General features: G+C 41.9%; 1 protein-coding gene across 49 annotated transcripts in view; it reads left to right on the top strand.

Annotated features, from left to right (window-relative positions):
- Positions 1 to 16,184, top strand: part of RIMS1 (regulating synaptic membrane exocytosis 1) — a 330,044-nt gene that overhangs the window by 238,278 nt on the left and 75,582 nt on the right. For 19 of the 49 annotated variants that reach the window (XM_089530972.1, XM_089530970.1, XM_089530955.1 and 16 more), the window contains one exon: positions 10,833 to 10,945. In XM_089530972.1, the coding sequence (XP_089387098.1) occupies positions 10,833 to 10,945 (113 nt within the window). Of the gene's footprint in view, positions 1 to 4,312; positions 4,499 to 10,832; positions 10,946 to 15,882; positions 15,913 to 16,184 lie in introns of all 49 variants that reach the window. The other 30 variants (XM_089530919.1, XM_089530918.1, XM_089530966.1 and 27 more) reach the window with 3 other exon arrangements.

Below are 16,184 nucleotides of genomic sequence, written 5' to 3'. Positions count from 1 at the left end.
CCCATAGAGTTGCACTGGAGAACCTAGATATTCCTAGAGAGAACATATTAATCAAATCCATGAATAATCAAACCCGCAAATATCAAAGCCGCAAATATGGAGGGATAACTGTATAGGAAAAGAAGGTCTTTAAGAGCATCTAAGAGATAAATAAGCCCTGGTTCACAGAGCTGCAGCAAGTTAAAGATTGTGTACAGCTTTAGTTTTCTGCCCTCAGTGTTAAGGGAATTAATTTCTTTATTAGACATTGAGCTTTGTAAGCGGATAGATCTATGGCATCTTACATTTTAGGAATTGAGATTGGAATCAAATACTATTTTACTGAGGGGAAAGCCACAATGAATTCATTGATACTTACTTCTAAGCAGACATGTGTACAATTATGGAGTAAAGCACTACTTAATAGCACTGTTGTCCTTCCCTCATTCCACTTTCCTGACACAATTTTGAAATCTCTCTCAGACTTGTTCCAGGTAACATGTCCTAGAAGAAGAATATAAATTAAACACATGAGTTGAAGTGAGAAAGCTAAGAGCAGGGTTATAAGCAAACCACTATTCTCTGGCTGATGGTATCTTACATGCTTTATTTGTTTATTTGTATGTTTATTCAATCTATATTACTCTTATGAAATGCTAAAATATGTTTTTACATTTTAAGTGTCCAAGGCTTTACTTTCACATACATATACATTGCATCTAGTCTAATTTAGCAGTAAGAATTAAATAGCCTTCTCAGTGCTACATTTTAAGTTCTTGCAATCCTAATAATCACAGCCAACGATGAGGAAAATGGGGAGTTACAGTCCCACAACAACTTGATACCTTCATGATTTTACCCCTGATCTAATTGAACTTAGAGACACTTACTTCTGAATAGATGTGCACTGGATTTTACTTCTCAGTGGTGCTTAGCATCAGACAAATGTTGGTATACGATGGCAGCCTTGATTTTGTACCCTTTGTAGTCTCAGAGCACTGCATTCTTATATGGATTATTTCATAATTTGAACATTAAGGTTAAGCCATTATTGTTAAATCTAGTTCCTAAGGATGACATTTTAGCTTCTGATGAAAGTATAAATGCATGATATACCATAGCACCATATTAAAATGATGAAGAAACATGATGCTCTTGGAGTCACAAGCCTAGATCTGTCTCAAATGTTATTTCTGTTAACAATTAAGATGGCCTAGACTAGAGGGATATTGATGTAGGCAGAGGCCACTCACCTTCTTGGCCATGTGGAAACCAGGGACAAAGAGCAAGAAAAGGCATATAATAAAGTTTCAACTCCATTAGCAAATGGAAGGTAACTTCCCTTGAAATTCAGGCTGTTCCTGTACTGTGCAAAGCTAACTGCCCCCTTTTTAGGCAGAGAACATTGAATTTATCCTTATATCTTCTTACTGTTCCTCCAGCTGGTTAGATGCATCTTCTGTTATCATATACTTTGGCAAAAATAAACACAAACCTGTTATTGTTAGCAATGATGTTGTGGATTTCAGTTTGTGAAAGATTTGTGAAAGACAGAAAATAGAAGTTAATACTAGTATTTATTCAGGTTATGCTGTATTAGGAGGACATAACAGTTGTTTTCAGTGTAACCATTTAATTATCTTCTCCTAATTACTTTGTAACTTTAAACTATTTAATTTAAATGTGTCAATTATTCCTGTATTTAAAGACATAGCTGTGTTAGTCTGGAAAATCAGCATGCAAGGCATCTGAAGAAGTAGAGTCAAGTCTAGAAAAGCTCGTGCATCTTTCTTTCTGTTAGTCTCCAAGATTCTATGAGATCTCTTTGCATGCTTATTAGACCAGTAGTTAGAATGCAGTTTCTAACTATGAACCTAAGGTCAGTAAAGATGTGGTTAATCAGAGTCCCTTTTGGTTTTCCTTAATAAATTAAGGAAAGCTTGACTTGAAAAGATCATGTGATAATAATATAGTGAGGAGGGCCTTCCAACCCAACCCACCAACGTCTAGCAGAGATAAGCCAGTGACATACACAAGAGTAGGTCTGCCCTATGCTTGTGTATGTGGGATTTGTTTTTGTTATTGAAGAGGTTGGTATTCTCTCACTTCCATTTTGCTGTGATAGCTTCTCACCTTGGCTATTGCATTACTAGTAGAGAATAGGGAAAGTAGAAAAGTGTCTGTGGGGTGAAGCAGACAGTCACGAAAGTGCGGCCTGAGGCTGCTCCAACCAGAAGTGGATCGGGTCTGCAGCAGCCACACAGCCCTCTCCAAAAGCTGACCGCCGCCACCAGACCCAGACCATACATCCAAGAGCTGGATTATCCTGGCTCCTTTTTGCTCCTGTCTAAAGAACTGGAGCATGTCCTTGATGTGGCTTTTGGCCATGTTGGAGATGTACATCGTATAAACGGCACACCTCCAATGCATCTGTAAGCCACTTCCTTTGGCCCCTGTGTGTTTTGGGTCAATGTTTCAATAGCCATATGCAGACCAAAGACATCATTTTCTGAGAGACCTCCAAGGGATCCCAGCAGATCTTGGTAGGAGATGACCTCAATCTGCTTCTGGCTATGCTTCTCTGATCCCACCATTACAAACTAAAGGCTAAAAACACTAATATGAATATAAATTCATTTCATGTGATTTATTTACAGCTACATTACATATATAGTATTTTATTATATACTCAACTGTATTATTCTGCTGAACCTATCTTTGTTAAAATGCCTTGTTGGCATTATCCAATGTTAAAACCTTCATCCCACCCCACTGCCAGCCTTTCCTTCTCCCTCTCTGGACCTCTCCCAGCCATCTAACACCACATCTGTGGTTCCTGGAGGAGAAGGCTTTTTCTTTGTCAAACAATAACTTAAGCTGCATTTACAATGCAGAATTGATACTGCTTTACCTGTCGCTCAGTGCTGTGGAACTCTGGGATTTGTAGTTTTGTGGGATATTTAGCCTTCTTTGTCAGAGAGCTCTGGTGCCACAATGAACTATGAATCCCATGATTCCATAGCATGGAGCCATGACAGTTAAAGAAATGTCAAACTGCATTAATTGCGCATTGTGGCAGCAGCTTTAGATTTTACAATTGGCAATAGTTTTGACTAGAATAGTGAGCCATCTACTGGAAGCAAAGCATAAGTTCAGGGGGTGTTTATAATGCTTATTCTTTCCAATATGAAAGAATAAGCATTATAAAATATCCTGTTTATTTATACTGCTAATATCAAGCAAACACTGAGGTACTCATACAAGCCTTGGTTCCCCCCCCCCCCCCCACTATTACTTACATACTCACTGCACAAGTGTGAAAGTCTAGCATTATTTTACTGTAATATAGCTATTTCACTAAGTTGATTGAAATCAGTATAGTAAACCAGAAACTCATCAAGCATAGTGATACTATGTTTCATTGGGAGTTTTTCTCCTATCTCATTTATTCTATGATGGAAAAGGCCTTACCTCCTAAATATACTTATTTAAGCTGAAATAGCTTGTGTATAGAACATATTGCTCCAAAGTGGACAAAGCTATAGATGAAAATGAACAGCCTTCTACCACTCAGTTGTGGCTTCAAGGCTATAAAGTGGCTTGCCTGTAACTGCTTGGAAACAGAGCTAGTTACCTGTAGGCTCCTGGCAAGTTACAAACCTGTTGCTGTCATATGTGTTCCTTCTCCCTGATTGTGGAAACTGTGGCATATGGGTACTTCTGGCAGTATATGAATCTGGTTTCCCAGGTAAGTAGAAACAACAATCAGGAATGATGTTATGTGAAGCCATGCTGTAGAGAAGCTTGTTTACACGTTGTGGCCAGAATCCAGTAGTGCAGTTGATCAGAGAACATGTTTTCGAAGGACTATACCATGTTCACCCATAGCAGTCACCAGCATGACCTAAAGGCCAATATTCAAAATTGGATTTAGCAAGACCAAAAGTGGATTTAGCAAATACATCATTATTCATCCCAGCAAGAGGCTTAGATGTCTTCTTTTTGATAATTAATAATAATTTAATAATATCTCTTTTGAGATTCACAAGGAATGTATTGGCTTATTTTAACTTGGAGGAATTTTGGTGTTAGTTATCTCAGTTCTTTTAACAGCTCCAAAATTTCAAACCTCTATCTGTGTAGATAATGATAAACTGGCTCTGTGATAATTTTCAAAGCAGATTTATAAAGATTAAGGAATATTTTTGAGTCAGAAAACCATGGATACATTTATCGATGTTAGTACAGTTGGTGTATGCATACATGTGAGTGGGTGAAACTTATATGCACCTAATGACTGAATCAATATTTCTTTTTGGCCCTAATGTTTTAGGGTTCTACTGCCTTGTGTTTCTAGAAGGGGACTTCCAACCCCAAGAATCAGTGATCAGCCAGTCATTACTAGGGGGAAACATCACACTCGCTCAAGGTCGAGTGAGCATTCTAGTATCAGACCATTATGTTCTGTACATCACCTAACTCCTGGAGGGTCGGCACCACCTTCTCTACTTCTGACAAGGTTGCTATTAAATGTATAGCCAACACATTTGTTTTCCACCTCCCAGATGTTAACATGGTGGTGTACTTTCTGGAGTACATACAGTGCATTCACTCATTCTGGCACTCCAATACAATCTGTTTTCCTCCCCTGATTATCTACACTTTTCTCATATCCTCTGCTCAGTCTTTCTCTGCTACCTGGATTGTTGAAATCATAAAAAGGAGCTTACCACAGTAGTTCTATATGCTTGTGTTTTGTCTTCCCATTGTTTTGTTGTGTTATGCATTCATATAAAAGCTTTCCAAATATTTCATTTTTCTTTTTTTTTAAAAAAAAAACCTGCAGCAATTCAAAAACCTGTTCAGTTTTAACAAAGGGTGTGTTCTCACATCATGCGTTTTCTTCATACTAGGTATAAAGATTGAAATCACAAAAAAATTCTAGCTTTCTTGTTATCATTGGCCCTCTGTATCCACAGATTCTGTATCCACAGATTCAACCATCCACGACTTGATTTTTTTAAATTCAAAAGCAAACCATGATTTTGCAGTTTTATATGATGGATACCACTCAGCCTTCCATCCTTTCATAGGTCGGAAAAATGAGTATCCATCTTGTTGGGGGCATTTGGATTACACATTGTAAACCTCTTAGGGAGTGCTTAAGTGCACTGAGAAGCGGTATAGAAATGTACTTGCTATTGCTACTGTTTTTGCTAACCAATAGTATTCAATGGGACTTGAGTATCCACAGATTATCGTATCTATGAGGGTCCTGGAACCAAGCCACAGCAGATACCAAGTGTTCACAGTATGATATGGATAGGGTATCATATAGAGAGGGAGGGAGGAGGAATAGGCCAAGAATTTTTCCTGGGCCAGGGGAACAGAAACAAATTATAGATTTTATTGACCTACCCTTTCTTTAGCTATTCTTGATCAATTCAATGTAGTAATCTTCAGTGATACAGTCTGGAGATACTTGCAGATACTTGTTGTGATAGCTATGCAATTTCCTGGAAACACTAAAGAGAGCAATACTAATTTAATTCTCTCAAGCCATGTGTCAAAAGAAGTATACACATGCAAGAAAATGCACACAAAGCAAAAGGAACATACTAAAATCCTCACAGGGATGTTACAGTTAGTGATGTGTGAACATACTCTGAATCTTGATTTGCAATAGTTTTACTGTACAATATTGTCTCGTTCTGTGAAATTTTTCTTACAGGTAATTTTATACTGGTAATATATTGGAAAGTGTTTGAATAATAATAATAATAATAAAATTTTTATTTATACCCCGCCCTTCCGAATGATCAGGGCGGCTAACAAAGTGCGCCGAAGCGCAAACAAAGTATACAATATAAAAGCAGATACAATAATACACATCCATAAAAACAATAAAAAACCCCTTAGCCCAACCTCACGGCCACGAGAGAGGAGGGAGGCCCACAGGATGTCTTAGTCGGGGAATGCCTGATTAAATAGGAAGGTTTTTAAGCCCTTCCTAAATTGGGCCAGGGTGGTGGATGAGCGGAGCTCCGTGGGCAGCGTGTTCCAGAGGGCTGGGGCAGCTGTGGAAAAAGATCTTCTGGCCGTGACAGCCAGCCTAGCCCCAGGCACCTTCAGGAGTTGCTGCCCGGATGTTCTGAGGGTGCGAGGCGGAATGTACGGGGAGAGGCGGTCCTTCAGGAATCCTGGGCCCAAGCCATTTAGGGCTTTATAGGTAATAACCAACGCCTTATATTGTGCTCGGAAGCGAATGGGCAGCCAATGGAGGTCTTTAAGCACGGGTGTTATATGGCTGGTCCTGGGAACACCAGTGACCAGCCGTGCTGCCATGTTCTGCACCAGTTGCAGCTTCCGAGTTAGATATAAGGGTTGCCCCATGTAGAGTACATTACAGAAATCCAGTCTCGAAGTTACCAGAGCATGTACAACAGTTTCAAGGTCCCTCTGGGCCAGGTATGGGCGCAGCTGGCGAATCAGCCGAAGCTGATAACAGGTGCTCTTGACTGTCGCATTCACCTGAGCAGTCAGGTGAAGGGAAGAGTCAAGGAGCACCCCCAGACTGCGCACGGAGTCCTTCACGGGGAGCGTGACCCCATTCAGGACAGGTGGAACCACCGTCATTCCTGGACCAGGGGAACCTATCACCAGTACCTCCGTCTTCTCTGGATTAAGTTTGAGTCGGTTTTCCCTCATCCAGCCCATTACTGACTCCAGACAGGCCGCAAGGGAAGAGACGCCATCCCCGGTCACTGCATCAGTCGGAGACATGGAGAAGATAATTTGGGTGTCATCAGCGTACTGATAACCCCGCGCCCCATGTCTCCGGATGATCTCTCCCAGCGGTTTCATGTAAATGTTAAATAGCATGGGGGACAGAATGGCTCCCTGAGGGACCCCAGTTTTAAGGGCCCGCTCACTGGAGCACACGTCCCCCAGCTGCACCATCTGGGACCTCCCAGAGAGGTAGGAACGGAACCACTGAAGCGCAGTGCCCCTAATTCCCACCTCCGCCAGGCGTCCCAGAAGGATACCATGGTCTATGGTATCGAAAGCCGCTGAGATGTCCAAGAGCACCAACAGGGACACGCTTCCCCTATCAATGCCCAGACGGAGATCATCGACCAAGGCGACCATGGCCGTCTCAACCCCATGACCCGCCCGGAAGCCAGTTTGAAATGGGTCCAGATAATCCGTTTCATCCAAGACCTCCTGAAGCTGGATCGCAACCGCCCTCTCAATCACCTTCCCCAGGAATGGTAGCAGCGACACTGGCCGATAATTGTTATGAACCAGGGGGTCAAGGGAGGGCTTTTTTAGGATCGGTCTTACTATGGCCAATTTAAGATCCGATGGAAATCGCCCATCCCTGAAAGATGTATTTATTATCCGGCGTAACAAAAGTGTCACCGCCGGTCCCCCCTGGGCCGCTAACCATGAGGGACAGGGATCAAGAGAGCAGGTTGTTTTCCGAACACTTCCGAGGATCTTGTCCACATCCTCGGTACTCACCGACTCAAACTGATCCAGAATAATACGATCTACGGAGGCTCCGGACACTTCTACCCTAGGTTCTGCCATAATGTCGGCGTTCAGACCTTCGCTTATACGAGAAGTTTTATCCACGAAAAAGTCATTAAACAAGTCACAGCAGGCCTTAGAAGGTTCAAGGATCTGGTTCAGGGCAGGAGGGAGCTGAGTTAGCTCCCTAACCACCCTGAACAACTCTGCTGGGCGTGACTCCGCGGACGCAATGCGAGCACCATAGAACGAATTCTTTGTTGCTCGTATTGCCTCTCCATAGTCCTCTAACAGTTGGTCTAGGAGAGTCTTGTCGCTTAAGCGAAGGTGTTTCCGCCAACGGTACTCTAGCCGTCGCAGAGCCCGCTTCCTTGCCCGGAGATCTTCTGTGTACCAGGGCTTGCGTTTGGAAGCGGGCCTGAGAGGGCGCTTGGGAGCGATTCTGTGTATAGCCCCAGAAAGGCCGGCATTCCAGATGCCAGTAAGGGCATCAACAGAGTCGTCGTCGTTTCCAGCCGTGAACCCCTCTAAGGCTTCTCGGAACCTCTCAGGTTCCATCAGCCTTCGAGGGTGGACCATCCTAACCGGTCCACCACCCCCGGGGGGGATCTGGGTAGACGCCTTGATTATCACCTCTACCAGGAAATGATCCGTCCATGACAAGGGGGAAATATCAGCTATTTCCACCCACGGATTTTCCGCCTCCGAACAGAAAACCAAATCGAGAGTATTACCCGCGCAATGCGTGGGACCCTGTATCAGCTGAGACAGGCCCATGGCCGCCATGGTCTCCATGAATTCCCGAGCCGCACCAGATGGAACAGAGCTGGCCGTGAGGGAGATGTTGAAGTCACCCAGGACAAGAAGCCTGGGCGTCTCCAACATCAGCTCAGCAACCAGTTGTGTCAGCTCGTTAAGGGAGTCCGCTAATGCACGGGGTGGCCGATACACTAACAGAATCCCTAGACTGTCCCTAGCCTTTAGGGTCAGGTAAATACACTCGTTATAGGTAGTCTGTCGGAGGTGGTTCCTGGTGAGGGACACGGTGTTCCTATGTACCAAGGCGACACCCCCCCCCCGCCCACCTAACCTGCGCTGGTCCTTCACCGAGTACCCGGCAGGCAGGGCCTGAGCCCACACAGCATCCCCTTCAGGCCCCAGCCAGGTCTCGGTAATGCAAGCCAGGTCACACTTAGAGTCCTCCAGGAGGTCCTGGAGGATGTGGGTCTTGTTATTAATGGACCTGGCATTGCACAGGAGCAGCGACAGGGTTTGTGGCACGACTGGAGAGACCCTCAGGTCCTTCAGGTTGGGAGGGGGACAGGAAGGCGGGATAGATATGACGCATCTATCCCGCCTTCCCCTGGAACGGAAGTCCCTTCTCCCACCGCCATACCTCCCCCTGCCCCACACAACCTCAATGGGGGCTCCGCCCACCAAGATATTATCCCCAGCCCAGGCATCCCCCGCGTCTCTATCCCTCCCCCACCCTCCTATGGCTGTTAATGGAGCAGGGGCTAGCCACCGTAGGCATCCCCTGCTCCCAAGGCTATTCTAGCCTCCTGCACCCGCTGACGCTGCGCAACTGCGCAGATGCGCAGCGGCGGATGTCCGAAAGTCCGAAGACGGCTTTCCCGGTGGCGATGCGCAGCTGCGCACCCTCGCAGACCCCGGGAAGAGGCCGTCCGGCAAGGGCACAGTCCCAGCGGTGACAGCGTTGGCGGCGTCGGTGGCCCCTAGTGCGAGGAGGCAGAGGGGGGCGTGTCCGGGTGGGCCGGTTTCCCGGCTTTTGTACCCGCTGCTCTCACCAGCGGGCTCCTCCCAGACTTCCCCCAGGTGTAACAAACAGCCCCCGCTCGCACCTGGCCGCCAAACGCCAAAGCCAGGCCGAGACCAGTGTCTTAAAGGGACCACCGCCGCGGAGGTCCGAAAGTCCGAAGACGGCTTTCCCGGTGGCGATGCGCAGCTGCGCACCCTCGCAGACCCCGGGAAGAGGCCGTCCGGCAAGGGCACAGTCCCAGCGGTGACAGCGTTGGCGGCGTCGGTGGCCCCTAGTGCGAGGAGGCAGAGGGGGGCGTGTCCGGGTGGGCCGGTTTCCCGGCTTTTGTACCCGCTGCTCTCACCAGCGGGCTCCTCCCAGACTTCCCCCAGGTGTAACAAACAGCCCCCGCTCGCACCTGGCCGCCAAACGCCAAAGCCAGGCCGAGACCAGTGTCTTAAAGGGACCACCGCCGCGGAGGTCCGAAAGTCCGAAGACGGCTTTCCCGGTGGCGATGCGCAGCTGCGCACCCTCGCAGACCCCGGGAAGAGGCCGTCCGGCAAGGGCACAGTCCCAGCGGTGACAGCGTTGGCGGCGTCGGTGGCCCCTAGTGCGAGGAGGCAGAGGGGGGCGTGTCCGGGTGGGCCGGTTTCCCGGCTTTTGTACCCGCTGCTCTCACCAGCGGGCTCCTCCCAGACTTCCCCCAGGTGTAACAAACAGCCCCCGCTCGCACCTGGCCGCCAAACGCCAAAGCCAGGCCGAGACCAGTGTCTTAAAGGGACCACCGCCGCGGAGGTCCGAAAGTCCGAAGACGGCTTTCCCGGTGGCGATGCGCAGCTGCGCACCCTCGCAGACCCCGGGAAGAGGCCGTCCGGCAAGGGCACAGTCCCAGCGGTGACAGCGTTGGCGGCGTCGGTGGCCCCTAGTGCGAGGAGGCAGAGGGGGGCGTGTCCGGGTGGGCCGGTTTCCCGGCTTTTGTACCCGCTGCTCTCACCAGCGGGCTCCTCCCAGACTTCCCTCCCAGAAGTTTACATTTCATTGGATATACTTGGGAATAGATTTTAAATTCTATTGGTAGGACTTCCAAACTATTCTTGTGTTTATGTTTTAGAGAAGGAAATCACGAAGAGTGTGGTGTGAGGACACATATGTGCATGTGTGTGTATGTGTATATGACTTGTGCACACATGCTATTGTTTTAATTATTTTTATCCATCTTTGGATGGAGTAGACCAGCCATCTGAATAAAAATAATACTGTGTTCTGTATTCAAGCATATGTAGATGATTATATTGGTTCTAGTGATTAATGTATCTGTAGTTGGGTGTTTTGGATTATTCCAAGTCTGATGAATCAAAAGCAACTGCTTAACACTTAGATTGAAAGGAGTAGGTTCTGAAGGGAAAAGATATTAATAGCTTGTGACATATGTGCAAAGTTAAAGTCTTTACTGTCCATTTTGTAGACATTTTAACAATGGTATTTCATTGGGAGCTTATAATGTCTCATTGGCACAGCTGTTTTGTTACATCATCCCATTTAATCTTAATTCTGCCTGCAGAATGCACCAACCAGGAAGTCCCATGCAGTCGTCTCCAGCAGACACACCTTTCAGCAGCCGTAGGGGAAGACAGCTTCCACAAGTTCCTGTCAGGAGTGGCAGTATAGAGCAAGGTATCAAATAACAAGCTTATAGTTCAAAATCTTAGGTTTGTTTTCTTCCCTCCGTCTCCTTTACAAAAATACCTTGATCTTGTTTATCAGTGCTTTATTAGTTTCTACAGATAAAGCAATTCTTTATTGAATCATCCATGCTTTATTACTTTCTACCAATAAAGCAATGCTATCATACAAAAGTGGATTGGAAGCTAGCACTGGGCATTTGATTATACCATAGCTTCATTTAAGAAGTATATCTTGTGTTCCTTGCTCATGCAAGCACGTTAAAACCTTTTTGTGCAGATGATTCTAGTTTCTTGTGATCTCATGCATTCTTGGCAAAAGGCAAGTTAAGATGATAAAGCTTACTGTATCATGTTTATTCATTTATCATTAATTCTGTTTTGTGAGCTGGACCTGACCTATTGTAATTTGCTGACAGGAATGTGAACAATGTTAACAATATCCCTTTCTGAGCATGTCAAAGATCAAGTGCAAAGGTGGGGGGAAATAATCTGTTACCAAGGAAAACAGGAGGGAATCATGAGCAACACATTACCGTAAATATCTGAGGTGGTTGGGAGATACTGGATTGTAGGTATTATCCAACAAGTATGAATTAATTATTGAAGAATTACTAAATATGTATGATACGTTAGAAAATTGTTTCTCATTCCATACATTTATTTTCATGTATGTATTTTCTATCTTATGCTTATGATTTTGATGCATAAGATATTTGCTCTTCTTGTTTCATTATTTTTGTGAAATAAGATCTCATTTTTTTAAAAAAAAAAGATACATTGCCATTCATCCAGTTGTACTTTTTATGAATGTCACTAGTATGGAAACTGTACAAGAGAATGAGGAAGGGAAGAGATTGTTATTGTTGTTGTTGTATTTATTTGCATCCCGCTCTTTTCCCAGAACTGGGACTCAGAGCTGCTAATCATATGTAATTTCTCCTGGGTGGGGTAAAAGTGTTTTGTAGAAAAATTTTCATGGTTGTGAAGAATCTTTCTCATATATATATATATATATATATATATATATATATATATATATGATTGGATAATAAGTTATAATAATAACATCTCAGTTCAAATGATACTGATGCAACTTGGTAACTTTGATCATCCTTTTTAAACAATAAACCTGGAAAATTAAATTGGTTTCAGTAATCAAGAAAAAAAAAGCATAAATGCCCTTAATTTAACATATTCCATGTTGGTAAAAAATTTAATCAGGTGAACATGAGAGAAGATTTCCTGACTGGTGTCTGACAGTTCTGACTGTCTGTTGTTAAAAGATGGGCATATTCTGGGAAAAGCTGTTATTCATATGGAGCATCTTTACAGCTGGTGGTAAAGTAGGTGCCTCCACACATTCACCATGGTCAGTCAATTCCTGTTTGCCCTGCATGCCTAGTAAACACACAGTATTACCACAAGAAAAAGACTTTGAACTACAAATGTTAGTTTTCTGTAGGTACAATCACTTGTTGAAATATGGAAGTGTTTTTATTTTATAATTACTTTGAATGGCTTGGTAAGTTTTTCTGCTGTATGTTGTTCTTATCAATCCATTGCTAACCCAACTGGATATATAAATTGGGGTTAAGTGCATTTGTTCTGGCATTACATTGCCCTGTGTAGAAATCCTGTAACTAGGTAACCAGCAGTGATGGGGTCTCCAAAGTAGAACACTGTGGTTTCAAACAAACAAGTATCTCCACTGGTCTCAATAGAGCAGCACAGAATTTTCCAGGTGTGTTCCTAGGATATCTTTGCAGATGAGAGATGGCTCTTCATAATCAATCATTCCAGGAGAAAAAAGACACCAAATGTCTGGCCAATTTCAGTAGCTGTTACTGTTTGTAACAGATGGATGTATGCCTGGTAAAAGTATAGAAATTGAGAAATATACACATGGCTGAGGGGACTGGGACTTCAAGAAAGCCTTGGATGTAGATTCTATACATTATACAGCAGCTGGCCCTTATTAAAATCAAGAAGAAATTTAATTATATTTATTAGGCTTTAATTCTTCAATAATTTTAGTGTGAAACGATATGAATGTATTATGCAGAGTTTCACTGAGACATATATGAAAAGGTGATGGCAGAATTATGTGTCGCTCTGTTATTATAAGAATGGATGCTGTAGTCTTTTTTCATTACATTTTACTAGATGTCTGACAAAGAACAGTTTCACAGATAATCACAAATGTTACTCTCTGGGGTGTATAAGGAAATATGAACACACCAGTGTAAATGCTTCTACTGCACAAAACTGAAGAAATTGGTTCTACAATACAGAGGGTCTTATAAGTAATTTTTATCCTTATGGAAATGAACATAAATGATGGTATGTACATAAAAATAGGCTCCATATTTTGCAATAAGAACTGAATTGTGAATTAGAACCTCTAAGAAGTATAAGTATAATAGACACAGCTATACTAATAGTTCTATCCAAAGAGTGTCATTGACTATAAAATGTAATGAACCGTGCTTTCCTAATAATTAATTCTGTGGTAAATAACTGAGCAAATTGTTCAGTTTTATATCTCTGCTGTTCTGTTTACTTTGAGACATTTGTAGTTCTGTGTGACCTTCTGCAGAGAGCATGCAACAGGTTAAATGTGAAAGAGGGAGCGGAAAAATATGTATGGAGGATATTAAACACAGGAGAAGGACCTAGATAAAATATACCATTAAAAATAAAAATATGATTCTGTTATTATTCCTTGTGTATCTCTACACTTGTTTTGAACTTATTGACCATCAAAGACTTGATTGCTGACATTTCTAATGCCAGGATTCCATTCATCTACCTGTTCTTTATACATTAACTTGATCTGAAATGCAACTAATTTTAATGGGATGTAATAATATTATGTTAGGATTACAGTCAGTATGCAGTTTGGTTAATTTCTTAGCACAGTCTCTTTCAAGCATCCTACTTCCCCCACAACAATATTATAGGATAATACTGAAGAAGTTTTCACATATGTCTCTGTAATGGTGTTGAATTAAACATATATAAACCTCTTGAGTTGTTGGCATATGTACACACACACTAAAAAAAACAGTCATTCTATTAGCATACTATTTAAAAAAGTATTACTTTTTGACGTATAATTTTGGCACACCAGAAGTATCATAACCAGTGGTTAAACTAACTCCATGTTATTCAAATATAAAGCTTTTGTTGAAGGCATATAGTACTGTTTCTTGCAGATGAGGATAAGGATGAGGATGAGGTGATAATTACAGAAGATCATACATTAATAAGGGGAAAATATTTCAACTGGCATTATATTTTCTTGAGGCCATATTTCCACTTCCTGGGTCACTACATAATATTTTATATACAAGGCCATTTTAATGGTCAAACTCTAGTTATGAGAATAAGAATTCTGAAAGGAATGTCTCATGTTGAACCTCTTATTGGTGAAAATCATATCTTTATTGTTCAAATGTAAGTGAAAATGTGCCAAAGTGACTCTGTGTTATTTCTGCTATGGTGTGTTTTATCAAAAATATATTGTTTAACTGCAGTGAATGCAGCAGGAATCTATGTCAGTCTGAAAAGCTTTCTTAGATTCTATTGAACGGGAGGATATTATATTATACATGATGCCAGAATATTTCATTTTTCAGCATTTCCTTACTTCATACTGGTATCTATCAACTTTAGATGAATAGAGATTGCTAGAAAATCTGCTTTGTAGACCTGCTTTTACACTATGGGTTATATATAATTTATTCAATAATAGTGTTAATGAAATAAAGAGTTTGGAATGTGTAGTAATATCCATATCTCAGATTCATGGTGTATGGCTCATTTAAAATAACTAAACTTAATTCCAAGACAGTGTAATGTGATTCCCTATGGAACTACAATCCTCCTGAAGAAATACATGTAACATAATCTAAATCGTCTTCATTGTAGATTTCAGACCGAAGAACTGCATTTATTGAGATGGCTTGTTTCTTATGCTCGTAAATAAGTTGTTTAAAAGGTCTTTTGCATTTTGTCTTCATATTATGCCAGTATTTGTTGGGGGTATGGTATGAAAAACTTCTAGAGAGGGAAAATATATATACACATGTTGGTGCAAATAATCAATGCACTTAAAAAGTGCATATGGGCTTTCAAAGGAGGAACACAGATTGAATCAAACTATTTTAAACGTGTCATTGGTGAGGTAGTTGTAAAAGTCATGATTATTGTTCCTTGAAAGATGATTAAGTAGCTATAAATTAATTCAGTCTTTTGTTGCCATACTTTCATGAGCGCTTCACTCTGTGAGTGTGTGTGACTGTGAGGTTCCATTGTTTGCAATGCAAGTTTTGCTTTACCTGTGTTGGAATGAACTGGAAAGTGCTCTCTTATGCATCGCAGATTTATTATTGGTGGTCTCATTAAGTGCAATATGCAAGTACACTTAATATGGAAATGGAGGCTTATACATTTTAAAAAAACAAACACTTTATTTTTGTTTTACTGTGAAATTCTCAACTGATAGATGATGTGGAAAATTGAAAGGTGAAAACACATCTTTTCACACCAGTAACCCTTTCCACCACAACTTATTTTCTTACATGCCATAGGAATATAGCTTCCTTATTTTTATTGTATTTCTAAACAAATTTTAAACTTGGTTTTTTTTAAAAAAAAAAATTACAGATCACAATCCAGACTTCTATTAGGTGTGTTCAGGAACATGGTTTCAATGGCTTTCAGCATGCGTAACTCTGTATTGATCCCAGACTTTATAACTTGCCATGGTTTTGTCATCCAAGTTTCCTCACACTAATTTTATGCATGCTGCAACAATGCCTATAGTGTTTGTCATTCTCATGTATAACACCTTTTTTGTCTAACTTTAAATTTGCTGATTTCTTTCTTTTATTCCCATCATTCCGTGCATTTTATTCATTGAAGAGCAAGAGAGTTATAGCTCATCTTCAAAAGGTAAATATTCATATCAATTTTACTAACACTTGTCATCTTTTTAACCTTTATTCTGCACTAATTTCACATCAATCCATTTTCATAGGTTACATTCAACTGAGAATGTTAATCTGTAGAAAACATTATTTTTCATCATCTAGTCTATATGTCTTTACATTGGTGAAACAGCTGTTTTTTCTAATTTCAATTCTATTTAATGAAATATTATTGTAACACCTTACCAGGTGGAAATGGCCATCATCTTTTGGTTTACTACTGTAGTTAAGTGTTAT

The sequence above is a fragment of the Sceloporus occidentalis genome, unplaced genomic scaffold (genome assembly GCF_023333645.1).
Source record: "Sceloporus occidentalis isolate IW3139 unplaced genomic scaffold, rSceOcc1.0.p SCAF_6, whole genome shotgun sequence".
Lineage (NCBI taxonomy): Eukaryota > Metazoa > Chordata > Lepidosauria > Squamata > Phrynosomatidae > Sceloporus > Sceloporus occidentalis.
Note: the sequence above shows the minus strand (reverse complement) of the source record. Positions and strands in the feature narration are given on the sequence as shown.